Genomic DNA, 26,437 nt, shown 5'->3' on the forward strand with positions numbered 1-26,437 from the left:
GAAAGAACTAGTTCATTTGGAGCTTTTCTAACCAACCAAAGCTAGGCTTAGAGAAAATCAAATTCTCCGAAGAGTCTCAAAACGATCGTAGACTGAGCAGCGTCTTGCAGCGGCGGTCCGCGAATTTTGTATTTGTGTGAGTGAGTTGTTAAGAGTGTTGAGTGTGTGTGTGTTTGGTAATGAAATTTTGTTACATTCCCAATATTTCAAACCTGCTGCCCAAGACTGATGGAGGCGCTCAAAAATGTTGAAAATGTGAGCAAACAAAGCGCAGAATGGGAATATCAGACGGAAAGACTTGCAAACTGAGCAGCGCCCTTCCCCGACCCGATGTGTGTGTATATGAGCTTGGATCTCGTTGCGAGTGATTGTTGGTGTATGTGGCTGGGTGTGAGTGAGTGTGTGTGAAATTTATCATAAATACTTTTGCACAGCGCGCTCCTTCGCGACCAGAAGAAAGTTGCTTACCATACGCATAGAAGAATTAGAGGAGCTTGTAGCTCGTTGTTTGGACGAGAGGAGCTGGCCGAATACACCGGACGGACTGCCACTGCAATAAGTGTGTCAAAAAGGGCCTAGAACTGCAACAACAATACACCGAGCACACCGAGAGCTGCTCTGCAACATCGCGTGTGTATAATCTAGGCGAAAATAACAAAAATAATAACGAAGAAAGAGAAATAATTTATAAAAAAAAAAAAAAAAACTGGAACGAGCGCGGCAGACACGAAAAAGTGAAAGATTGCAAGCTGACGTTTGAAGCTGTGGCAGCGACGTCACGGCATAAACACACAATACACCACAAACACACACAGATACCAGCACACCATCACCTGATGATGGCGGGAGGAAGTGGCTGGGGTGGGTTAGAAGCCACCACCTGTCATGGGCGGTGGTTGCATGGGTCTCTCTCCCCCACCCGCCTGGTTCCCAAGTACCCTATTCAAGCCTCTGCACTGTACTTTTTTCAATTACTGCCCCCCGAATGGCTCATAAATAATTTTCGGTGTTTGTGCTTCTAATTTATTATCAGGCGAATAGGCGATTTCTAAAAGCAGTTCATTGTTCCTTTCAATTAGTGGCTTCGCAAATCACAGCGAATAGCGTCAGGTACTTGAAAGATCTGCGATTTGCCCAAGTAATTCTCACAGCCCAGTTTTAATTTTGAGTCAGTAAATAAAAAGATTGTTTTTGACAACTCCGAGTTCGAGTGCCGTTTCCCGGATGTTCTCCAAGCTAGAATTACTTTTTAAGCAAAGTTTAAAATGGCAGTTTCTCTCATATTCACATTTTTTAAAAATCTGTTTCCCTCCATAGAGTCGAGTATAGAGTGTGTATTTCTCTGCACTCACCCAAAGTGACGCAATCATTTGCATTTTATTTTAATTTCTATGATTTTTTCATTGGATGGCTAAATAACCAGTTGCCGTGTTGTTTCTATTTGGCTGTTGTTTCTTTGCATTTATCAAATCTTCGTATCTGGCTATAATGTGATTAGCTGTGGCAATTATGCCAATTCAAGTTCATTATGATGATGTTGTTGTTGTTGTTGTTGTTACCGTATTTTACTGTTATTATTGGCATTTATTTAATTGTCATTGTTAGCGTTTCGTTAGGCAATAGCAGCAACAACAAAAACAGTAACAGGCGGCTTTGAAACGAAAGACTTAGGCAACAAACTCGTTCGTCCAAATTGAAACTGAAACTGAGAGACTCGCCCCATGCAAATGCTTCCGACTGCTTATCAATTTATTTAAATGTTTTGATTGCTAACAATTGTCTCTGCAGAGCAACTTTCGATTTTGAGTGGAAAATATTTATCATTGCTACTTTTTTTGTTATTATTTATTATTTATTTCCATTGCATTTCATCCGCATTCGGGTGGAAAGAGCCAACACGAAGCAGAACAGATTTGTTGATGGCTTTGGCATGTGTGCGAAATTCTATGCCACTGTCAGAATAGCCATCTCGGGTTACATCTCCACCACCTCGTCTTAGTCACACTCAAGTGGCCACGGTGGCATGATGTGTGTGTGTTTGTGTGTGATGCAAGTTCCATGGCAGAAGGCGTTTTGTCAATGCCGCCCCACACTAATTTCCCCCCATAATGTTAGGAAAAAGGGCCTTCCCAACATATCCATGTCCATTACAATTATCATTACACGCTAATTATGACAGAAGCACGGCATAATTGGACCATTCAATCACACTGATTGTGATCGCATCAAAAAGATCAAACAACTAATTTTTTGTCGCCATCGTGGGCGTGGGCGTTGCCATTCATGGAATGTGAATTGTTGATTGATTTTCGAACGTGAGCGGAGGCGGAAGACAAAGCCTAGGCCACTTACTCATCGGCGAGGTGTTGATCGACCGGAGTTGGGGTCGTTTAGGGCAGCCCTTAAATCCCCAAATCCTCTAATCCACACATCAATTTGTTGCTACACATTCGCTCCGCTCAATCAAAATAATTTGGTGTTACAAAATCTGTTAGTGGCCTTCGCCGCATTTGCATTTTCCCGTTTCATTTTCCATTTTTCCCATTTTCCAATCGTGTTGCAGCTGTGGCGGCCATGCAATGCTCGGATCAGGCCAGCAACCTTCGGACTAGCGCAACTGGCGCTAATCATAAGGCCTTGCCAGCCCCCCAAACCACCCACCAACCATAGTGGTAACGTTCATTAAACTTGAAAAGAAAGCAAAACGATGACGATGACTTTGGCTTCGACTTCGACTTCGAACGGCTTTTGGCTTTGTCTGAGAGCAAGTGAGCCGCATTTGTTTTAATTTTTTGGTCAAAGCAACCAAGAGCCGCCGCAACAGCCACAACAGCCACATCAGTATCCACAACAATGCATTCAATTAAAGTTACATGCACTTGCTCGCACTCTCCAACATATAGGTAGAGACAGACAATCTGCTTTTTCCACTTCAATTTAATTGTTGAAACAAAACAAAAACAAAAACAAAAACATAAATAAGTAAAACTGAAAGGAAACCTGCCAGCAACAATCGCGTCAATTAATCAAATAAAAAAATGCAAGTTTAGATGCCGGTGCCAGGCGGCAGTTGCTGAGTTGCACGACCGAATTGCCAGCGGGTTGCAAGTTGCAAGTTGCAGCCGCTCCAAGTTCAATTGTGGCACGTTTGGAGCCAAACTCACAGCGAGGTCAATGGCAAGGCAAAGTGGCTTCCAGCTAGGAAACCTTTTTGTCGTCCAACTTTAGTTAATTAAAATTCATTAATAATAGCCACAAAAGAGCCAAAATAAACGAAAGTTTTGGCTACGCCTGCGCAGTAACTAAAATTTTTTTTGAATCTTGGGCCCCGATTTGGTGGGTCTTGGCCAAAAGATCTAATCACGGCCAGAAATGGAAATCTCTCTCTCCCACTCAACCAGTAATATATAGTTTTTTGGTCATTTTCATTGTACAGCTTCTGCCAGCATCGGACGGGCGACGGGGATGAGCGGATGATGGCCAATGACGAATGAGCCGAATGTCCCCCAGAACCAGCAATCAAAAATAAAAAGCCAATCTTTAGTCGAAACTCGATAAACTAGCTGCGTGCTGCTGCCAAAAGTGAAATTAGAAGTGGAAAAGAAAAGTGACAATCTTAACTGGTTGCCCCCAAAACCAGTCGGAAGCTGCAACAAAAATAACAAAAAAGACGCAAAAAAAAATCACAAAAGGTGGAAACGTAGATCCCCAAGCATGTATCGGCCAAATTTCTACGAGTCGACTTGCCTGCGCTGTAGCGAGACTGTCTATCAGGTAGATCGCGTGGGTCCGCTCAAGGATTTCACATTCTTCCATTCCGGTTGCTTCAAATGCGTACACTGTGGCACCAAGCTGACGCTCAAGACATATTTCAATAATCAGCACAAGCAGGATGACAAAGAGGTAAGTGCCGCCAGACACCAGACACACTGCTCTGCTACGAAAGACTTAGGCGACGAACTCGACAGACTAAATATTTGCACAGCTGCAAGTTGCAAGTTGCAAGCTTCAAAATGCAAAATGCAAAATGCAATCCAAACGACTCTACGACACATATTTTGTTTTTGTTTTTTCGTTTTTTTTAGCCTATGCATAATAATAAATAACTTACTTCGTTATGGCTGTTTGCCGAGGCGACACAAATGTGTGTCAGTGCGGTCTGTCATTCATATGCAATATAGATACACTTACGTATGAGTACATAGGCACATACAGTGCGTTTCGTGGTTGTACGGCTGCGGTTGGCCAGACAGTCGTGAGAAATAGCAGAGACTACATCAGAATATCTATATTTCTTGTAATATTTGAAACTATATCACTTTCTTCTCCATTATTTTGGAATTTTTAAACAAAAAATGATTTAAATATTTCTTAAAACCACAATACGCACTGCACCCAAGTCCGTGTTTGCAGTTACATGACTCTATTGCCACCTGCTGTGTGTAGGTGAAGCGGTTAGAGTTGCATTTGCAAGCGACTGACTTTCGGGGCCTGCTGCTCACGCACTTACAGCGAAGCCCAATAAGGCTAATGGGGTATATCCATTTGATCGCTGGCTATGGACGTGCAGTGATTCAGCTGGAAACTTCAAGACATTCCGGTAGAAAAAGGAAAATTTAATTGTAGATGAATATCAATGGCTATTACGAGAGCACAATAGAAAGGCGGCTGTTGAAGTCATTCCAGAAGTATTTTTAGAGAGATTATAATCTTTATTGACGATAAAATAGTTTGATTTTGAATGGAGAGTAATGTAAGAAATTCTACCACCTCACCCGCAGGTCTATTGCAGTTCACATGTACCAAAGAGCGGACCCGGCCATCTAGACCAGACCTCGGTGGGTATTCGTCAGGCCCTGAATGCCCCGCGCACCAACAAATTCGTGAACGAGCAGATCCGGGGAACGCGCAGCGAGATCGATGGTCAGTATATATGATATATGGTGATGGTGGACTGATTTCCAAGCAAGGCTAACTGGACTTCTGCAGGTGGCCCTCTGGGGGGCTCTCGCCAGTCCACACCAAATGGCTATGGCGGCCGTGATGTCAGCTCTCCGTCCCAAAACGATTCCGACTACAAGTACGGACGGTTCGATGCCAGTGCCCTGCACATCGCCCACGCCCTCAAGCAGACGGAGATCCAGAAGGCCTACAATAAGGCGCGCGAGAAGCCAATTGACTTCTACCTGGTAAGTGATTCTCGATTTAAGATCAGAATTTGTTCAGATATTATACTTGTCCGGAGGCAGTCCATCCGATCTATACGATCCGCGGAGATGCGAAGCTAAGTGGCCGCAAATTAAGAGATTATTCAGTGCAGAACATCTAATGAAATTTTAAGTGGCTAGCGGGGCTAGCTGGTCAAGTGTGTATCTCCCATTCTCTCCAAGCTTCACCGATTGTGCAATGTTCCTGGGTAGTACACTCACACACACACAGAGAGTCGAGAGCTTAATTAATGCACTGCCCGGCAAGAGTAGGTGATTATGTAGGCTAGTGTGCTATTTACACCTGTCTGCGTGCGGTTTTATGTGAAATGGTTGTGTTGTGGGATTGCTCAAGTAGATTATTCTAATAGAAAATGGTGTAGAGAGTTCTTATCTTTAAAAATATATTTTATTATTCAGCTAATGGCAATCTGAACGACAGTTGAGTGCATTTGCCAATTGATCTAGTTAAAGGTGAAATTGGCAAAAGGCGATTTCTGAGGATGATCTCTGAGCCAGATTATAATTTATTAGCCCGCTTGGCCGCCACAAGCTGCTTACGGCCGGCTATCAGGTGCTCCCATCTTTATCCATGAGCTGGCACTTGCCACGACTGGAATGGTAATCTTCGCATGATGCTCGGGTGAAAGCATTATAATCGCATTTTACGTAAAAACGAAATTCAAATCGTACACATTTTGATTTTTTTTTTTGCACGTTGCCAGTGCCATTGCAAACCGATTTTTCTTTCACTTTCGAGAATTCCACACGCGACTGACCACCACAATAAACAAAAAAAAAAATAAGCTAAAAATGAAATAAAAACTACAACCACCTCCAGCACCTTCATAGTCAGAGACAACAGCAAATATTTTTATTGCAACGCTCAATTTAACAAATTTCGAACAGGTGTCTGATGGCACACACCATGCCACAGCACCCATGCCACCATGCCACAAGACAGCGAACAGGAGAAGTATGTGGAAAACTGCATGCATGCGATCATTAAAATTTGTATATGTTTTACAACCGCAATGCCGCACACCTGTACAGTAAACCCAACCATGTACTCCCACCCTGGCTAACTATTTTGGCAGTTTGCATTGATTTCCATATACAGATACAGATACAGATTCAGATACAGATACAGTCAAAAGTGTAACACTCAAGATGGAAATCTCTAATTGGATGGCTGAAATGTGGAGTCTTGATTAAAAGGCACTTTTCCGGCATAAACATTCAAGAGAATAGGTGTAGTATAGATTGTTTTATTAGAAAAGCTTTAGTCTTTAGATATTTAACATTTCCTAATTTCTCTCTCAGAAATTTCTCTTCACCAAATACCAAAAAAATTTATTTAAATGCCAGACTAGATCATTAATTTACCAAAAAGCCATTATCCTGATTTTGAGAGCCCGATCCTAACCACTTAGCCGCGCCTGTGCGATCGCAAGTGTAGCACAGACCAGGTACATAGGTGCCACCGGTTGCAGTCGACGTCACTTGTTTTTCCGGCTGCGCTGCTGCCGTTTGCCAAATCTAATTTATGCGCAGTACAGTGAAAGTAACGCTCCACAGTGCCAGCGTACTCTCCCCCAACTCCCAACTCCCAACTCTCTCTCACTCTCTATCTCTCTTTGATCTCTTTCTTGGAAAGCCTCTCTTTGGAGCCCTTATGCAATGCACGCGTTTTTAAACGCCATGTAATCGCCGTGTAATTTGGCGCGGCAATTCCATATAAAAAGTCTCACGCAGCCGCAAACGCAGACACTTCCTCATACCAGAAAGCTTTTTTGCGCGTTTTCTGTTTCGATGCCAATTTACAATTTATGCCACTGTTTTCGGTTTTAGTTTTGGTTTCTTTGCCATTTATTATTAGTTTTTGATCATTTTTGGTTTGTTTGTTGACTGCCTGCCTGCCTTGTGAGCTTGCGCAATAATTAATTTCCACATTTTTGGACTTTCGTTTTCGTTTGACTCTGATTTGATATTTTTTTTTTGTTAGTATTAGTATTTCTATTTTGCTCTTTTCGCCCGTGTCACCGTGGGCGTCGCATAACTGTCCGGGTTATGCTCTGAGCCCGAACTTTATGGTCATATTTAAAATCCGCTCAAATCCGCTCACGCAATTCCGCTCCGGCATCATCGCTCGGATTGCTACTTCTGACCATTGTCACCGGGCCTTTGAACCGTTTAGTTTTCAGTTTTCAGTTTCAGGTGTTTCGGGGGCTTTTGTTTTTGTTTTTTTTTTTGCCACTTATTACTTTATTTTTTTCTGTTTTATAGTTATTGTTTGAACTTGACATTGAATTTCGGTTTTAATTACACTTTGTTGTCCACCCCACCCGCCGTTTGGCGCTAAATGCTTTTCAAATGATACAAATTCCCATGCGGAAGTCATAATTTCGAAAAAAAAACAAAATGAAACAGTATGGCAACGTCGAAAATGAAAGGAAGTTAAGTGCAGCTTGCAGATCGGTGATTAAATGTGCTAACATTGAGAATGGGGCAAAGATATGACTCAAATAATGACTGACTTGGCAAAATAGAGTTTCGCAAACCCTCTATTAGTTGGCTCAACTGTTTTAGGTAGGCGGTGAGAATAAAAGCTTGCGGAATTTCGTATTTCACAAGCTTACAGCTTAAGTAGTTGTTAAGTGTTTAGTATTATTAGAACTTAGAACAAAAAAATATGTAACGATACTAGTTTAATTATTAGTTTATTTAATTTCAAAGATATGTCTGAAATTTCATCAAAATCGGTTGGCTAGTTCTCAAAAAATCAAGACTACCGCTTTTGAACACATAGTTTTTAGAAAAAACCTTTTTTAATTTTTAGCTTTTAATGAAAAGAGCTAATCCCTTTGACTTTCTCTAGAAAGTATTACTCAAATCAAAATAAAATAGGCAATATTCTGGATATCTTTTAGAAATATTCGAACTAGAAACTAAAATATGTTGGAAATCTATTATTATTATGGACGTCTATTATTCTTATCTTATATTGAAGTCTTTTGTTAGAAAAAAAATGAGGAATAAAAAATTGAATGTTTTTGAGTTCAATAATCTATAAAGATTGTATTTTTTTAAAAACGTGTTAACATTTCATAAGGTACTTATGAAGAAAACTATAATTGATAGATAATTTATAAATAATTTATAATATTTTCATGTGAAAATTGATTGCTAAAAAGTGCAACCCCCGCCTTTTTTTTATACATTATTACTTACCGCTTGAGTAAACTGCACAAAAAAATGCAACGCACCTGCAAATATCAATGGACAGTCCTATAGAGTCAGGATCAGTCCTATAGACACGCAATGCGTAGCTCAGAGTGTGGGTGGATTAAGTGTCAGGGGATGAGGCGGGCATGAAGATGCCACTGCATTGGGAATCGGAGGCCTAATGTTAGACATTGAGCCGGGCTGGTGGCAGCTCAAGCATGGCATTATAATTAGCCAAGTTAACAAACCAAGCATTGCAAAAACAACAAGCTCTGCAATGGAAATGCAATCGAAAAGAAACTGCAGCTTTCTCTGAGACTGAGACTCTTTCTCATTACTTTCAGGCTCGCGAGGAGCAGGCCCGTCTCGAGATGAAGCATCGCAAGGAGGAGGACGACCTGTACCGGAAGTTTGCACGGAAGCGCGAGGAGGAGGATCGCAAGATCCAAGACGAATTCCAGGACGAATGGGAGCGTGAGCTGCAGCGGCTCACCCACAAGTTCGAGAAGGAGTTGGCCACCTCACGCCGGAGTCGTGATGAGGCGAACATCCTGACCCTGCGCCACGAGCAGCAGAAGGAGGATCTGGAGAAGAATATGACGCTGCGGCGCAGCAAGAAGAAGGAGAGCATCACACGGAAGATGCTGGAGCACGAGCGATACGAGACAGCTGCCCTGGTGGACCGGCAGTCCAGCGAAATGCTGGAGCTGATCAGTGCCCGTCGGTCGGAATACATGCAGAGCGAAAGCATCTTCCTGGACGATGAGTTCAGCGAGGGCGCCGTGCCCATTGAGTATCCTCTAAATGCCCCAGTGCCGGCTCCACCAGCGGTCAGCAAGTTCCAGATCTACACCGATCCCATTGAGTTCGAGGACGTTGATCGCATTGCCATTTCGGTGGCCCAGGAGGATCAGAAGACCTTCACGGATCTAGTCCGTCAACTGGTCGGCCGTTGCACCACGGACATCGAGAAGGCCCGCACCATCTTCCGCTGGATCACGGTGAAGAACCTCAACGCCATGCACTTCGACGACGATCTGCGCGGCGACACACCCATGGGTCTCCTGCGAGGCATCAAGTACGGCACGGAGAGCTACCACGTTCTCTTCAAGCGTCTCTGCAGCTACGCCGGACTGCACTGCGTGGTCATCAAGGGGTATTCAAAGAGCGCCGGATACCAGCCGGGCGTTAAGTTCCAGGACTCGCGATTCCGCAACTCCTGGAACGCGGTCTATGTTGCTGGCGCCTGGCGCTTCGTCCAGTGCAACTGGGGTGCCCGACACCTGGTCAACGCCAAGGAGGCGCCCAAACAGGGACGCGGCAAGAACGACAGTCTGCGGTAAGATGGCTACTTTGTTTTAAATTAAAAGAACACTTAATCACGGCCTGCTTTCCTCACAGTTACGAGTATGATGATCATTATTTCCTCACGGATCCGAGGGAGTTCATCTACGAGTTCTATCCGCTGCAGGAGGAGTGGCAACTTTTGAAGCGCCCCATCACCCTGCGAGAGTTTGAGAACCTGCCCTTCGTCCGGTCCCTGTTCTTCCGCTATGGACTGCACTTTGCGGACGAGGGCTATGGAGCTGTGGTGTTCACCGACGACACTGGAGCGGCCACTGTCCGCATCGCAATGCCCACGGACATGCAGAGCTGCCTGATCTTCCACTACAACCTCAAGTTCTACGACAGTGACGAGGAGCTATCCTACGATGGTGTATCCCTCAAGAGATTCGTGATGCAGTCCGTCATTGGTAACATTGTGGCTTTCCGAGTGCATGCCCCCTGCTCTGGAGCCTTCTTATTGGACATTTTCGCCAATGCGGTCACTCCCCAGGAGTACCTCACCGGTGAACCCATGAAGTTCAAATCGGTGTGCAAGTTTAAGGTGGGTCATCCCCCTCTTAAGAGACAAACCTTTATTTCCGTAATAGAGTTTCCCGGAACTCGTTATATGTATTACTCGAAAGCCTATTAAAATATCCCATCACTTCCAGATTTGCTGCGAGGAGCTGCAGACGGTGATGGTGCCACTGCCGGACTGTGCCAGCGGGGAGTGGGGGCCGACGAAGGCCACCCGCCTATTCGGACTCATCCCCATCACGCATCAGGTAGGTTGATTGGTTATTTGGCTGGGTGATTTTGATTCGAGTGGCGTGCTTGCTTCCAGGATCCGCTTATCTTCGCCGGACGCAGCCTGGACCTACAGTTCCGCATGTCGCGTCCACTTACAGATTTTATGGCCACGCTCCACAAGAACGGCATCGAGGAGAAGAAGCTGGCCAAGTATGTGACTCACAGCACGCTGGACGACATTGTCACGTTCATCATTAAGTGAGTGCAGAGGGAAATGGGAAATTTAATGGCCGGTCGGTCGGTCTCATTGCAACCACCTCTCTACCTCTACCTCTCTTGTTTTTCCCACAGCTTCCCCGAGGAGGGTCAGTACGGTCTGGACATATACACCCGCGAATTGGGCGCCCCCCAGCATCATCATCATCATCACAACAACAACAATAACAACTCGTCATCATCCTCCGGCGAGAAGCATTTGTTGACGCACTGTTGTAAATATTTAATCAACTCGTCCAAGCGGAATTGAGTCGGTTTGGACACTGGACACTGGACACTGGACACTGGACACTTGGATAGGATGCCTGTCTCCCGGAAAGACAGCATAGACAAGAGGCATTCTAAGCAAACAGAAGCACAAGCAAATTGCAATATTAATTATAGTCTATGTATAAGCGGAAACTTGACCGGCGTTTACCACCACATCACAAAGAATCCATTATGCAGGTGCTAAGAGACAACCATTCGGTCCACCATCCAATCCCCGCCAGCTCAACGAGATGATGATAATCGTGGCAACAACAGGACATCCGAACTTGTAAATACTCTAGACTCTAATCATTAGACCTTAAAGACGCCTAGTAATACCATATACCAGCCCTAAACCCAGCTCTTAATCTGTACATCTACCGAATACCGAATAATGCTTAATAATTTATTACAAAAAAAAAGAATATAAACGTTGCCCCTATCCATATATTATATTAAAATACAATTATCAATTAAAAAAGTTTGATGTTTTTAGTGTTTAAGCGTTCGTAATGTGAATAAAACCCTATATCTTATGCCTTATACCCCCAAAAAAATGTAATCTCTTACTGCAATCCAGTTTATTTATATTTTATTTGTTCATACTTCTTATCATACAAAGTTTTTAAGGTTGACTTTCCCCCAAAATAGCAATCTGTTGCGTGTGGGGGGGAGGGAGGATGAGACATTGAGGACATGGGGGCTGAAAGGGGTTTTGATGGTAGGGTTTCGTTGATGGATTCCACTTCAGTATCAGTTAATCAGTTTAGGTTTTTAGTTTTGTTGTTCCTTATACTTTTTTTGGGGCATTTTCACTTAAAGTTATAGTGAAGAAATACATAAATTTCTTTCGTATTTGGAGGATGCTCTTCCGCTCTGAGGCCGATGCGATACCAGCTCCTTCTTTAGTAAATTTAATTTTAAAGATGTAGCACAACAGCAGCATTAGCAGTAGCAGATGGCTGTTGTTGTTCCGATGGTGTTGCTTGTGTTTTGCTACTGCTACTGTTGCTCCTGCTCCTGCTCCTCCTACTGCTACTTGCTCCTGTTCCTGTTCCTGTTCAAGTTGTTGCCCACTTAAATGTTTCGCCTGCCGTTCTCGTGCACACTGCAATGAAAAAGGATGCGGAGGAAGGATGGCACCCAAGCCAAAGAAAAACATAATTAATGAACTTTTTAATGAACAGCAGATAGAGTTGAATGGAATGGTGGGGGTGGTGATGGTGGTGTGTATTGGAATGAGGGCAGTGAGGGAATTTTGTATTGACGGAGGAATCTTTCGCGATAGATTCTCCTTTTTTTTATTTTGTTTTCTTTCCTCTTTTAATGATGAAGCTTGGAGTGACACTTTTAGTGAAAAATAGTTCAGTTTAATTGGTTAATCCATCGATAGAGTGATGAGCCGAATGCACGCCGTAAGAAGACAAGGGATTTATTGTTATTACCATAAACCAAACAACAAAATCACTAGTCTTCCATACGGAATGCACTTCCACAGGACTCCCAGGTTAGTTGGTTTTAATTCAAATGAAGTTACAAATAAAGCACTTTTAACACACAACCGAACCGATTCCCAAGCCCATGTTAGTGTGGAGGATTGTGGATTCAAGTGTTAGGTAATTGAAATGCAAAGGATGGGGTGCGTACTTCGATCTTCTTAGTCTGATTGCGACACCAACCTCTGTTGCAGCAGATACTGGGCCATCTGTATTTGCTTGGGCGTGCCCGAGATGGTGATGATGCGATCGTTCGAGTTGGGCAACGGCTCATCGATGGTTATGTATGCACTGGATTCGTTTCGGATGCGCCGGATGCGACCGCCTCCCTTGCCAATAATGGCTCCAGCCAACTGGAAAGCATCAAATAAATTCAATTAGTTGTGTATCTATAACAAATATATATATGTACCGACTGGTGCCTCGTGACTTTGTGACCTGATTCCAGTTATCATCAGACCTAGCCACGCACCATTTCTCAATCAACCTACCTCCTTTGGAATGGTGACTTGTGTGCTGTTGTTGGGATCATGGCCCTGGGGTATGTTGGCGGCAGTGTTTGAGCTGCCGTTGGGTCCTCCGTTTGTGCCACCGCCAGCATTGAAGCTACCGGAGCCATTAGCACCGCCCAGAGCACTAACACCACCGTTGTTAGCACCACCGCTGCCGCCGCCCAGGCCGTTGCCTAGTCCACCAGCACCGCCCGGATTCTGGCCGAAGCTGCTCAAGCTGGGCAGGCTGTTGTTGCCGCCCTGGTTCTGACCGAAGCTGCCTAAGCTGGGCAAGCTGTTGCTCCCCTGGCTCTGTCCAAAGTTTCCGGAATTGCCGCCAAAGTCACCGGGACCTCCTCCGAAACCGTTATTGCCGAAGCTGTTGCCTCCTCCGAAGGGGCCACCTGAGCCCCCACCGAAGCTGTTGCCCGAGAAGCCGCCAGTGCCTCCATTGTTGCCGAAGCCATCGACATCGCCGCCACCACCGCCTCCATTGGCCCAGGGATTGATAAACAGGTTATCGCGCTGACCCATACCAGCACCGGCAGCAGCTCCAACGCCAGCTCCTCCGAAACGATCAGCACCGCCACGTCCTCCAACATTCCCACGGCCACCGCCGCCTCCTCCACCACCGCCAGCACCACCGAAACCTCCTCCACCGTTGCCTCCATTGCCGCCGGCTCCTCCGGCAGCGCCCCCAGCTCCTCCATTACGATTGTTGCCGCGCTGACTGGGTCGAGTGCTTCCACTTCCAGTGCCATAGCCGCCGTACTCATCGGCGTAGACGCGATCGAAGTTCATGGGGTCATAGTTGTGTATGGCGCCCCTGATGGGTGTGTCACGGGTGAGGGTGATCACCTCGCGCACCGCCTCGATCACCTGGCTCTGCTTGCCAACGGTCTGGACGACGCGATCCGTGCTCTGTGGAGCCACATTGGAGAAGACCTTCAGGAAGCGGCAACCGATGCGCTGTAAGGAAGATAGGGATTAGAATTAGTTAAAGGATTTTACAGATTGTAGTTTAATAAGAACTAGTATATAGTCTTTAGAACAACTGAATGTTATCCTTTTCTAGGAATAGCATTCCTACTAATCAGCAGGAGGTGCCAGCCTAGAGTTTCCTAGAATTCAGGACTATTGTGAGTTTGCCACACGCAGCGAGCAGAACAAATCCCGGTCAAGGTCTTCAATGGAATGCCGAAACTAAACGCATTTAGCCATGGTCCTGGGGTCCTGGATCCTGACCTAAAAATCTCTGGCCCTCTCTCTCACGCTGTGAGTCCTGCATCCTGGCGCAGCTTATCATCACCATTGTGTAGCAGATGTCGGTCGTGGCTGCTACCTGCGCTGCCTAAACGTTTTGGTTTTCGGGTCAGCCAGAAGCAGCTGCCTCAAAATGCTGCATGTAAAGTGGCAGGAAGTGCCTGCTCCCCCCCTCCTATCCTGGGTCTCCTTCTTCCGCTCCTCTTGCCGTGTCTCTGGCGGAAGTGTAAATGAGTAATTCGATAGCCACTTAAGAGGAGTGGGAAGTAAAAAGACCTCTGACTGGAGGGGATCGAACAGATTTCCCAGAGTGTGTGTGAGTGAGTGTGAGCTGCCCTCCCCCCTCTCTCTGAGCCTCTGGGGTTTCCTTCCCTGGGCTTGTACATTTTTATTTGGTTTTGCCGCCTAATGATTGCATCATTTCTAAGCCAGTTGCGTGCCGTGTGCGTGTGTTAGTTAGTATGGCAATGACCAAAGGCTGCGTCATTTTCACCCCCTCTCCAGCCACACCACACCACACCACTCCCCACTCCTCTTACTTCCTCTTTCCCCAGGCGACAACTCGTTGCGTGTGCTCCAGACAACAATGGCGACATCAAAATTCTAAAGTGCACCCTTCTCCTCCGACCGACCGACCACAGCTCCAAATGGAGCCTTTCAATGGCCGTTGAGTCACAAACACACACACACACACACATACATACACTTTACAGACAAAGGACCCAAGTCCCATGTCAGTGGTCGTCGGTCAGTGAATCAAAAATTATTAAATTTAAACATGACAACACGGGGGGTGGGGGGTGGAGAAGCGTTTTGTCCCACAAAGTATAGCATACTTTTGGCCGTCTGTCGAAATGCGAAAAATATGCAAAGTGGAAAAGTGAGGACTACTACTTGAGAACTATTTCAATATTGCTCCTGCCAGAGGATGAATATGAATTTCCTTAATATTTTTGGCGCCCTAGGGGGTCAACCCAGTTTCCGCAATAAAAAGGGATCAGGTAATGACGCCACTGAGCTCTGTCGAGAGTAGAAATCTAATTTAATATTCATTTCACCAGTTTAGTTTTAGATTTATCCTGAACTTGTCTCCTGATTTTCTTAATATTTAGTTATGGTTAGTGTTGGATTAGTATTATCACTTTGTTGAATACCTTTTAGCTCTTTAAACGCGCACATTTTCACTTCAAAACTGGCTTGGCTTTGGATTTTATTTAATTTTTCCCTTTTTGTCAAAGGGAAGCACGAGGAATGTGTCGGGATACGAGGACACGAGATTTAGGAGCTGCCGCAAGGAGACAGGAGCCAGGAGCCAGGATAGCTAGAGAACCGTCCACGACCAGCGCCAATGTCGAACTAATTGGGTTCAACGATTGCTAGTTTCCATGTAAGGAGACGAAGACGCAGGCAGAGAGAAAAATTGGAAGCACACTCGCACACACTCACGACCTCCGACACTCACACTGGCACACATCCAAAGCCAATACACGAACACAGACACAACACAGGATGGCAGAAAGGACGACTATACACAGAAAGGACGAGAGCAGCAGGCAGAGGCAGAAGCAGAGGCCGAAGCAGCAGGAAGGCAGGCCAGGCAGGCAAAGCAAGCATGTGCGTCCGTTTTGCTCCTTTTTCGCTTCGTCCTGCGGTTACAGTTGTTGTTTCTGTTTTTGTAATGTCGTGTAGCCAGGCCGAAAAGGATACGCAGGCTGCTGGGGCAGCTGCTGCTGCTCTTCCTTCTCTCAGCTCCCTCCCGCTGGCAACGAAACGGAACCGGTGTATTTTTCAGCTCGTCTTGTTTCGTCTTCAAAAAAAAAAAATTAAATAAAATAAAATAAAAATAAAAATAAAAAAAAATAATGTTTCCTTTTTTTTTGCCTCTTCATGATTTTGTTTTGTTTGAAACGCATGCGCAGGACAACTTGCCGCAGATGAGAAAAAATAAAAGGAAAGTAATGTTATGAGCATAATCCAAAAACACTACATAACCCACTGCCTCTGTGTGTGTATGCGTGTGTTGAATAGTTGTGTGTGGGGATGGGGGTGTAGGTGGTGGGTGGTGGGCCGAAATCCCCAAGGATGTGGGGGAAATGAGGGCAACCATTGAACAACAAATCGCCGTCGATTGATATGCAAAAAAAAGGACATGAAAAATGGAGGAAAAAATAGCACCTAATCTATAGATGCAGCATCCAGGCAGGTTCCAGGAATGCCTCCATTAAAGGATTGCACTGGGGCTTACTAATGCTCTCCAGATCCTGCCGCAGGAGCTCTTACAGCCTGGCAGTAAATGGCAATCAAAAAAGTCTTACGACAATCGGCAATTAAAAAACTTTTCAGAGAGAAAGGATGTAATTGGAAGGCAGTTCTGCAAAGAAACAGAAGACCTACTACCTATGAGTCCTAAAAATCATATTACATCATAAATATTATATCTTAAACCTCTAAAAAATACTATTTTTATAACCTCTGCTGTGTGTAAAGACTATCGGAAGAGCAACGAGCTCCCGATGAGCTGTCAAGGATGCGGTAAACAAGGCGGAAGGAAGCATCCGACTAATTTGATGCTCAGCGCACCAGCGAAAAATGAACCGGATATTAACGAGACTCCGAACTTCCCGCTCCTTGATTTTTTTGGAGGAGGAGTAGGAGGCTCCCCCTCTACACACCACTTTGTTTTATCCGCCTGCCCCTACGAACTTATTAATCAAATGATCAAAAGGAGAACCAAGCCAGCCAACAAACCAAACCATGCGACAAACAAGCTCTGGATTGTGGATGCCAGAAAATTTATCAGGAAACCAGATGTCGTTGCAAGGACTCGTGGCCTCAGCTGCCGGAATGCTTGGAATTCCTAGCCAGAGGGTGTCCTTTTTAATATAACACTACTGACTAGCTTTAAACTATTAAGATATCCTGGTATCTATCAGTTTCAGTTTAATAAGTTAGAAGATACTTTGTTTTAATAGTTTCTTGGAAGGAATACTTTGGCATTTAATACCTTTTTGTGATAAACCATCAGCCAGGTGAGCCAGCTGAGCCAGATGCAAGGAAACGGAGACACCCTCTATGGGGCGAGGATGTGTGCGTAGTAGCACCTGTTTGGCATTCATTAAGACGAACAGCCAGCAACAATTGTAAGCCGCAGGCAGCAAGACAGCTAGCATACCAATACGAACTTAGGCAACCAGCAGGCAGTCAGTCATTCAGGCAGTCAGGCAGGAACAAAAGCCAATGGCACGACTCTGAATCCCCAAATGCAGTTTTAGGGCATTTTTGGATTTAAAGACAAAACACAACTTACACACACAGGCACAGACACACTCGCTTAGGCACTCACAAAGGATGACGGCTGCAGGATCAGCGTGGTGATGGAGGCGAAGCCGGAGCAGCTGTCGCTCATTATTACGGCCCGGGCAGATGCCTCTCCCTCCTACTGGCTCCTTGGCACAGGACAACAACATTTTAATGGGCAACATCATGAAACACGAAACAGTTGTTGTCTATGAACCGTGGCCATCTAAATAAAGATGTGTCTTAAGCCTCATAGGCGAGAAGTTTATAGGATTGGGGGATATAGTTTTAAAAGAGATATTTTTAGAAGAGTCTGGAGTTTAAACTTACAGCTAGATGGATCTATAAGATCTAGATCTATAAGATATAATATATAATATTTAACTATAATATCATAATTAAATTGCGCAAAACTTGTTTTATTTTTTGCTCAAAAAAGATATATTTGTTTTCCCCCAAAAAACACTTTAGAAATAGAAGCAAGCCCAGTGCAGCAATTATGATGACCCCAAGCGATGGGAAGCGGAAAACCGGCTTGGCTCTCAGGCCAAAGACAGAAAGTCAGAAGGACTGGCCTGGATGGCTAAGGAAAGGCATGGACTGGAAAGGAAACAGCTGCTTGCAGGCCAGTTGTTGCCGCGGCGGCTCATGCTGTTAAGGCAAGTCTGTTGTTCTTCTTCCCGAGACAAAGGCAGGGCAGGCAGGGCAGGGCAGGGTAACGAGGACGACGACTTCCTTTCAGCCAAGACAGACCCCGAAGAAGACAAGAAGAAGGGACCGCCGCAGACCAGAAAAAGGTACAACTGTTAAGACGACAAACACATGCTCTGAGGAGCTAAAAGGATGCTCCAAGTCGGCTTCTGATTCTCATTCTTATTCTCATTTTCATTTTTATTCTTATACCGAGTCTGCTGATCATCTGCTGTGGCAGCTGCAAGGATGCCAGGATGCCAGGGGAAGATGCAAGGAGTCTGCTCTAAGAAACTCATAATAACAAAACAGCTACCCGAGCGACGCCGAAAAGGAGGCCACAAGACGCTGGAGGAGGAGCTGGAACTGGGGACGTAAGCTTTTTGTTTGCCGCCTCGGACTTGTTGACCTCCATAGGAGCATAGGAGCAGTGCCGAGCAGAGAGCGGTGGGAAAAATATGAATATGCATGAGAGCCAGCTGTGGCAAGAAGAGGTGGCAATGAGTGGGTGGCACATTATGCTCGTTTTTTGGCTGAGACTAAAGAGTGGGTGGCAGAGCAGGAGCAGGACATCAGTCCAATTAAAATGCAGTTCCACTCATCGCTAATTAATGAGCCACGGCGCTGCAGCAGATTGCTTCACCTGGGAAGGACACGAGCCCCATTTTGTGGCAGCTGCCAATGCGAGAGAGAGCGGAGAAGGATTCTGCCAATTGATTCACTTGAATACCCCATCACCCCATCCCACATATCTGATAGGGCCATCTAACGCACCCAACGTCCACATTCCCATGGGTGGCGTGGCTCCATTGCGAATTGCGCAATTGAAACGCGTTTGGCATGTCCTGGAACTTCGCATAGAGTCCTCCGCTCCGTGGAGCTCCATGCTGGGTGAAGTGGATGGGCAGAGTGACAAGTGCGTTATGAAAGCATCGGTGCAGACGTCAGCAACAGATTCCCAACACTGCACAGCATACCGAGCCGTGCCTCCATCGATGGAATTGCATTCCACTGTTGCCCCTGAAGGAGGAGGAGGCTGGTGGAGGAGCCTGGTGTTCTGGGTTCAGGGCTAGGGCAACTCGCAACTCGTACAAAGTTTTCGATTTAACCAAGCGCAAAGTTATGTTGACGGGTTTCGGCTTCACGTGACTGCGGCAACCGTTTTGAATCGTCAAAAACACGTCACAAATTCCCACCAACCCGGCAGGAAGGCAGGCAGGCAGGCAGGCAGCAGGCTTCCTCACGTCCTCCTGACCACGCCAGGTCGAGTAGTAATAAGCCCAATTAAGTTAGCCTCCATTCGTCACGGCTGGCTGGCGCTGTCAGTTGACCACAGGACACTGGGCAGGACCTAATACGGGCAGGACAGGACAGGAGAGTCGTGTGAACTCACATGCGAGTACACCGGACGAGTAATTACATCAGAAATAGTAAAAATACCTTAGTTAAATATATATTAGACAGTGGCTAGTGACAGGATATCATTTCCAGTCCCTTCAAACTTCATGTGTCCTATTCCCATTCATTATTAAATCTTTAATGTTTTAAAATTACTATATAGATCGATAAATAATAACAGTTGTTACTTTTTAGAGTTGTAACTTTTAGATAAATGTTATAGATACTCCAAGGATACTTACATCTCGGATCTCCTTGATCTTCTGGCCACCTTTGCCAATAACGCAGCCGGCCAGGCTCTGATGGATCAGTAGACGGACATCAAAGTCCTCATCGCGCTGTGAGGGATAAAGCGATAAGGATATCATCAGTAAGGAAGGATCTTGACTCTTAAACTAGTGTTGGACCTACCTCCTCAAAGTATTTCAGCATTTCTGTGATTATCTCCAGGGTGGACTCGATATCCGCCGAGATTTGGATGGTCCTGTGTTCAAGCCATTAAACATGCATAGATTGGATTGGATAAAAAAATAGAAGAAAAAGAGTGAGGGGAAAAACGCATATTAGAATCAAACATTAATTGAAAATTATTCTAAGACATGGATCTTATTCGGGGACTAGATTCTGTGAGATAGATAGATAGAGAGAGAGAGAGAGAGATAGAGAACAAGTGGGAGGAGAGCAAGTGAGATTCCGTCCCTGATGCCATCAAAGTAAATCACACAAGGACGCACAAGACGCTTGCTGGGATTAGGATTTTGGGAAAAAACTTATGGATGAACACGGGCCGGCGGCGCAGATCAGATCAGATCAGACTGTCTCTCGGCTCATGGGTCCTTCCTCCGGTTCGGTTCGGTTCGGTTAAGTAGCTCAGGCCGTGCAGTTTCGGGAATGGGTTAATCGTGGTACATTGGGTGCATTGCGGATTAGTATGCGATTAGGGATTGGGATTAGCCGGAGACAGAGAGAGAGAAGGAGAGCGAGAAGAGCGAGTTAGGCTGTGTGGCACACTTGATTCTTTTTTCTTCTTGGTGGGCAGCGGGCGCAACTTCTACGAATTATAATAATGCCAAGATATCCCTACTATTATGGGGGAGTATGGGGGACAGGACACATCACAATTGTCATGTATGAATATATATATAATATAGATGGGTATTAGCTAGCGCATACAGGACATACAGAGAGCTAGAGCTAGATCTAGGCTAGGCTAGGCCAGACCAGGCTAGGCTATTAGGGCTATTAGGGCTAAAAAACGAACGACTTCAACTCCGTTCAGTTGCCTGCATCCACACGAGTTATACGAGTACAGGATATACATTGGAGAGATGCTCTTTATAAACTATTAATTGGTACGAATAATTGCTAAAAGGTTAAAGATTTGTTGTGGTTTACCGTTCGGGGCCTTGGGAATCGTCGACGGACACAGTGGCTTTATACTGTATCCCCAAAAATATACACATTATCGAAGGCACGGGCACGGGCAGGCGTTTGATGGGCGGTCGGGCGGGCGGGCGGTTGTTTCGGATCGGTCGATGGGCGGGCGGGCAGTTGTTTGGTTGGTCGGTCGGTCAGACAGGCGGGCGGGCGGGCAGGCGTTGGGCGTTCAATCGGTCGATGGGCGGGCGGGCGATTGCAATATACAGTATATATATTTTTTTTTTTTGTTTGGTTGATTGATTCGCCGTGGTTTTTATTTTTTTTTTTATTTTATTTTTTAGTTTTTTATGTTTTATGTCGCACACACACACACACACACAAAGAGATATTGCATGGGGGGCGGGCGGGGAGAGGACCAACCCACACAATTCATGGGAATGGGAAGACACGCATATATATATATAAATATTAGAATAAATATACATATATATATGTTGTGTGGTGCAGGCAGATATTTTGTAGCATAGTGCACGGCAACAGGGGGTGGTGGTGGTGGTTCAGTGCATCAAGGTTGGAGTTCGAGTTCGCGTTCGAGTTCGAAGCGATTCGGGTTTGACATCGGGACCAGTTTCAGTTTCAGATTTCAGATACGGGATACCAGATACAGATCCGAGTTACCCAGTACCCCGGATGGGACATAGATATATGATATATATATAATATATATATAGACCAGAGACCATGGACCAGCGGTGCAGAGTGATGGTGCGGGCGGGCGGGCGTTTGATTTGGTCGGTTTGAGGTTTGATATTCGATTTGCGATTTGCGATTCAACCAAAATTCATTTTCAGGATCAGTTTAGATTCAGATTCGGATTCAGATTTTCAGATATCAGATTTTCAGATTCAGATGAGCGGGCGGGCGGTTGAAGATTCGATTTGTTGGGCGGGCGGGCGTTCGAACATAATTATCAAATCGAATTCGATATATTGGTTACATATGGGGTGTACGCAAGAATAGAGAGAGAGAAGAGAGAGAGAGAAAATTGTTCATTTAGTTAAAAGGTTAATTAGCATGTACATTTATCGTTTTATTGTCAAGTTTCTGTTTGGTTATACAAAAAACAGCATTTTTGTCAAAGTTTTTTTTTTTATTTTTAATTAAATAAAGCGCCTGTAGTATATTACATTTAATCCAGACAGTCCATGGACTGTATCCTAGTATCTTAAGCTTGCAAGTCTCTTTGGCTTTAAGAAAAGAAAACGATAAATAAAGAGAAACAGAGCGAGACTCCAAAAACAGTTGTCAAAAGTGGAGATAGTGAGAGAGGGTAGCATGATTAAGAGATTAAGAAAGAGTTATTAGCTGAGTGCAAAAACCCGAGTTAGTGAGAAGCGTGTAGAATTTCTTCCTGGATGATAAGACAGAGATCAAGAAAGATAATCGGGCTTAGACAGCAAGAGAGAGTGAGATAAGAGAAAGAGAGAGGAATGGGGAAGGGGCCCAGACCGCCTCACAAGATAAGGTTCTCTTCGGGTCTTCCGATCGAGTCAGGATATCGGGATTGCTGCCGAGGCGGGTTTCAAAGCCAAGAATTTCGGAGAGAGAGTGAGGGAGAGAGAGGCAGGACCGGAGAGATAGATCGCGGGCAGAGACACAACAGAGGCGACTGGCGCTTTTGGGGAGTCACTAGGGACCTGGAGTCGGAATCGGTTCGGAATTGTTCGCTTTAATTCTATTTCATGGTGCAACAAATTAAACAAAATTGTAAATAATACTAGACGCTTCAATTGTGAGTTATGCAATATGCTTTTGTCTAAGATCGTATGAGGATCGTGCGGCTTAAGCTACTAATAGTACCTGAGTACGCATCTTCTGGATGTGTTGTCCTCCCTTTCCGATAACTGCACCCGCGATCTATTCAAAAAATTGGATAAAATAAATTACACGTTAATTATGATAAAAATATTTAATAAAATAAATAATTAACAAGTTCTTAAAGTACTTACACTGCTGGGAATAAGTATGCGAACTGTCTCCTCGGTGCGGCGGTTGCGCTTCTGGTCCTGTGGTCCCTCCTCTGTATCGATCATTTCGCGCTTCATTCTCTCAGTCTCTCTCTGGAATGTTACGGAATCAAAATAGTAGAGGCGGGATTCGATTAGAGGCAGGTTGGCAATTGTTTAGCTAGCTATGTTGATCTCCAGTCAGTTTCGATTCAACTGAAACTGACACATTAAATCGGGCACTGCCAGTCTGCCTCAAGTCAGAGACTCTCGGCAGCTGCAGAGCTTACGGTTGTGGGCTGAGCCACAGTGATGGCTTAGGCTTCAGTGGTTTCAAAAAAATATATTTTTTCAAGTTTAGTATAAAAGTGGAGCTAAAAGGTCAGACACTTACTATATATTCATATTTTGAATTCAAAAAAATTATACTTTTTAGCCAAAAATATCGATTTATGATCCATAGGTTGGGAGAGATGTGCCAGGAATCTGTTATAAACTATCGATATTTATCGATAAATAGATTTTCAGATACCAGTAGCTTGAAAATAAAACCTTATAGACCTTGGCTTAAAAGATATAAACCATAAAGATATTTCTTTTAAAAAACCCGCTAAAACTGTCAGCACTAAGGCTAACAATCAGTCATGGCTTGATGTGAGAGGCTGGTTTTGTTGTTATTGTTGTTACCCACCGCAATTGAATAACAATTTAATTCAGTTTCCATTTCGGATCCAAGCTCTGCCTGATCCGATCTGGTTCGTGCCGCCGCAGCTCCACTTGACGACGATCCATCATCTAAGTGGCCCGCTTTAGTTTTCCGTTTTCTATTTGGGTAGCATCGCATCAGTCATCAAGTATTCGCCCTGTATGCCACCGCCCCACCACAACCCAGCACAGCCCAACAGGAAATGCCATTCGGCCAACGCTTAAAACAGAACCCATATACGAAAACTTCTATACACGACTGCATGATTCAAGTTATGTTGGCATAATTGAACGAATCTGCCTCTGCAGCATGTGCAATAATAAAAATATAATGAAATATTATAAATTTATAGAAAAAGTGGCAGTGCCAGTGCCAGTGCCAGGGGCTATGGTTGCGAGCGATTGTTATTTATTTTTTGAGATGTGATCTGCCTACAGCACTAACATGGAATGGAATGGCTCTCAAAGCTTTGTTTTGTATTTTTTCCAGGTACTTTAGGTATTTTTTTATACTCTAAAATAAGGTGTACTCTAAACTATAATGTAAACTTTAAAAAGAAAACCTTTTGTTCGAAGAATACGAAGATTTCTACATCTGGTATGAAGATTTTATGATCTATAAGTTATTATTTGAAAGGTAGTGTCTTTAATCGTCGGTGATTTAAACTGAAACCTGTTTATTGTTTCATTTTATGTGGTTTCACATGTCAAAACATCAATTGTCCAAACTGCTGGGGCTGTTAAGTTGTCAAAAATGTGTCCGATACAACAATGGTGGTACAGCAGCGTCAGTGCCACCGACGGAAGATTACAGAAATATGGTCGAGGGCTTAAGAGGAGGCTCTATAAATGCCACCTCGGCTTCAAACAGAAATTGAACAGAGCTCTGGCGTGAACAAGTGGAGTACGTGGGAAGAAAGAGCCTCCAGGAAAGGGTTTGGGTTTGAGTTTTAGGTTTAGGCCTTCGATTTGAAAAGACTTTTCGAGATAGTTGGATGATGCAATTGCCAGTTCCTAGAAGCTGTGATTTTTTCCCAAAAAGTTAATGGCTTGAGTAGTAAGGTTTTAAGCTCAACTTGAAGTCTAATGGCACATAGTTATATAGTGCTTATTTTTCGAGTTTTTATTTAATTATTATACCAAGTTTGTTGGTCTTTACCTTCTTCGTAGTTTTCAACAATATCACAATATATTTTTTTTTTGCTAAAATCTTATAGATTTCGCTTCACAATCCACCGACTTATCCTCCGATTTCACTTGAAAGTTACATAATACTGGGGCACTGGCGACGATCAGCGGAACAAGCAGTGCAGGGAGCTCCTGCCGAAAGTCCTGGACAAAAACTAATGAATACAGTCTGACGAAAGTAGAGCTATTTATACCGGAAATCCGTCCATTTAGCGCTTAGGTCCTGACCAATCGGAAGCTATAGGATCGGTATATGGACAGCGGAAATCGGTCGGCCAATGGAAATCGTACAAATCGAGTGACAATACCTGAAAAACAGGGGAAGTTACACCGGATGCTAGGCAACCAGGATAATTGTACTGGACTTGACCACAACAGAAGCTACCACAGAATAGATAAGTTCCTATGTACGAAATGGGGGCACGTATATCCCTATATCCTATATAAGAATACAAACCAGGGAGGAATTGCATTCTTTTTTAACTTTACATATGTGAAAAATATAGATTCCTTATATACTATATAGTGCCTGAATAAAAAAAAAAGCCTAATACCTTCCAGATAACCTAGACCATATATGGAAAATATCTATATGGTATATATACTATATATATGGGATGGTATGGGGGTACATGTGTAGGGCTGCGTAATGAATTTAGGGTTCGACATTAGACTAATAGCGCCCGACTTTGGGGGTCTTGGAAGTGCAGTCCTTCTTGCTCTATGCAGCACTTGCTCTATGAATTTTCGATGGAACTTCACCTGATGTTTTCACATTATGCATATTTTAGATGATTTGAGAAGGCGGGGTGGGCCGTTAGTCTAAGATAGCAGAGCGTTTAACTATTGATAGAGCAATAGAGAGGTGGGTTGGCCCTCCCCAAGCCGGATAAGTGCCTGTGAAATGCAACAAATTGCGCTGACCTGGACAAATACCATTAAGGGGGAGGAGAAAGAAGCTCCTACCTACGAGGGCTCTGTCATTATCCTAGCTCTAGGACAGCCAGGATCTAACGCACATGCATAATTCACGTAAATTGCAATAATTTTAAAACTCCTCTCGAGATGAACTGCCACTCTTCCCTTTGAAGAGCCAACTCTTTACCCATTCCCATTGCCAATAAAAACTGTGAGAGTTTGAACAGCCGTTTCTGAATTGTTGGGAGATCTAATTATAGGGCAATTTGTGGGACAGAGAGCCAGGACACTGGACACTGGCTGGAGAAACTTTTGGTTACCGGGAGCAATTTAGGAACGGAAGTGGGCAGTAGATTGCTTCGATTGCTTCTCCTTCCCTCTTCCCACTTTATCGGCACCTTCTGATTGCAGTTTGTGGCTAGAAGTGAGTGGAAGAGCTTTTTCATCAAACATTTACACAGCTTCCAACAGGGAGTGGTAGCAGGCAGCAGGCAGCAGGACAACAAGTGCCATGAGGCAGCGGAAACAAAGGAGAGAACTGATAGGGAGGGCCAGGACCAAGGCTGGTTCGC

General features: G+C 44.5%; 2 protein-coding genes across 9 annotated transcripts in view; one reads left to right on the top strand and one right to left on the bottom strand.

The window, feature by feature from the left end:
- Positions 1–11,677, top strand: LOC6495603 (hillarin). 3 transcript variants are annotated; one of them, XM_001959150.4, is made up of 10 exons: positions 64–140; positions 225–255; positions 3,437–3,903; positions 4,782–4,923; positions 4,990–5,189; positions 8,777–9,771; positions 9,834–10,320; positions 10,430–10,543; positions 10,603–10,766; positions 10,860–11,677. In XM_001959150.4, exons 3-10 carry the CDS (start codon positions 3,715–3,717, stop codon positions 11,032–11,034), a joined length of 2,466 nt encoding a protein of 821 aa, XP_001959186.1. In that variant the 5' UTR covers positions 64–140; positions 225–255; positions 3,437–3,714; the 3' UTR covers positions 11,035–11,677. The 3 variants fall into 3 exon arrangements, with proteins under 3 accessions (XP_014763369.1, XP_032307263.1, XP_001959186.1); XM_014907883.3 differs by lacking the exon at positions 225–255 and having other exon boundaries at positions 1–136; XM_032451372.2 differs by lacking the exon at positions 225–255 and having other exon boundaries at positions 47–140.
- LOC6495039 (heterogeneous nuclear ribonucleoprotein K homolog) overlaps positions 11,609–26,437 on the bottom strand; it is a 22,459-nt gene continuing 7,630 nt past the window's right edge. For 2 of the 6 annotated variants that reach the window (XM_014907645.3, XM_014907644.3), the window contains exons 2-9: positions 23,058–23,168; positions 22,909–22,965; positions 21,064–21,107; positions 20,080–20,152; positions 19,911–20,006; positions 13,021–13,989; positions 12,713–12,882; positions 11,609–12,141 (exon numbers count right to left, since the gene is read on the bottom strand). In XM_014907645.3, coding sequence (XP_014763131.1) covers positions 12,111–12,141; positions 12,713–12,882; positions 13,021–13,989; positions 19,911–20,006; positions 20,080–20,152; positions 21,064–21,107; positions 22,909–22,965; positions 23,058–23,153 — 1,536 coding nt within the window. In that variant the 5' untranslated portion in view covers positions 23,154–23,168 and the 3' untranslated portion in view covers positions 11,609–12,110. Of the gene's footprint in view, positions 12,142–12,681; positions 12,883–13,020; positions 13,990–15,437; positions 16,140–19,910; positions 20,007–20,079; positions 20,153–21,063; positions 21,108–22,908; positions 22,966–23,057; positions 23,169–24,918; positions 25,058–26,437 lie in introns of those variants that run through there. The other 4 variants (XM_001959151.4, XM_014907646.3, XM_014907643.3 and 1 more) reach the window with 4 other exon arrangements.

This window comes from Drosophila ananassae, chromosome 3L (assembly GCF_017639315.1).
Source record: "Drosophila ananassae strain 14024-0371.13 chromosome 3L, ASM1763931v2, whole genome shotgun sequence".
Classification (NCBI taxonomy): domain Eukaryota; kingdom Metazoa; phylum Arthropoda; class Insecta; order Diptera; family Drosophilidae; genus Drosophila; species Drosophila ananassae.

What these genes read in the sequence shown, in the direction of transcription:
- LOC6495603 (XM_014907883.3), top strand. Translation starts at nt 3,715, where the DNA reads ATGTATCGGCCAAATTTCTACGAGTCGACTTGCCTGCGCTGTAGCGAG. An exon ending in GGCAAGAACGACAGTCTGCG is followed by an intron (nt 9,772 to 9,833) that starts GTAAGATGGCTA and finishes CTTTCCTCACAG; the next exon opens with TTACGAGTATGATGATCATT. An exon ending in ATTGTCACGTTCATCATTAA is followed by an intron (nt 10,767 to 10,859) that starts GTGAGTGCAGAG and finishes TTTTTCCCACAG; the next exon opens with CTTCCCCGAGGAGGGTCAGT.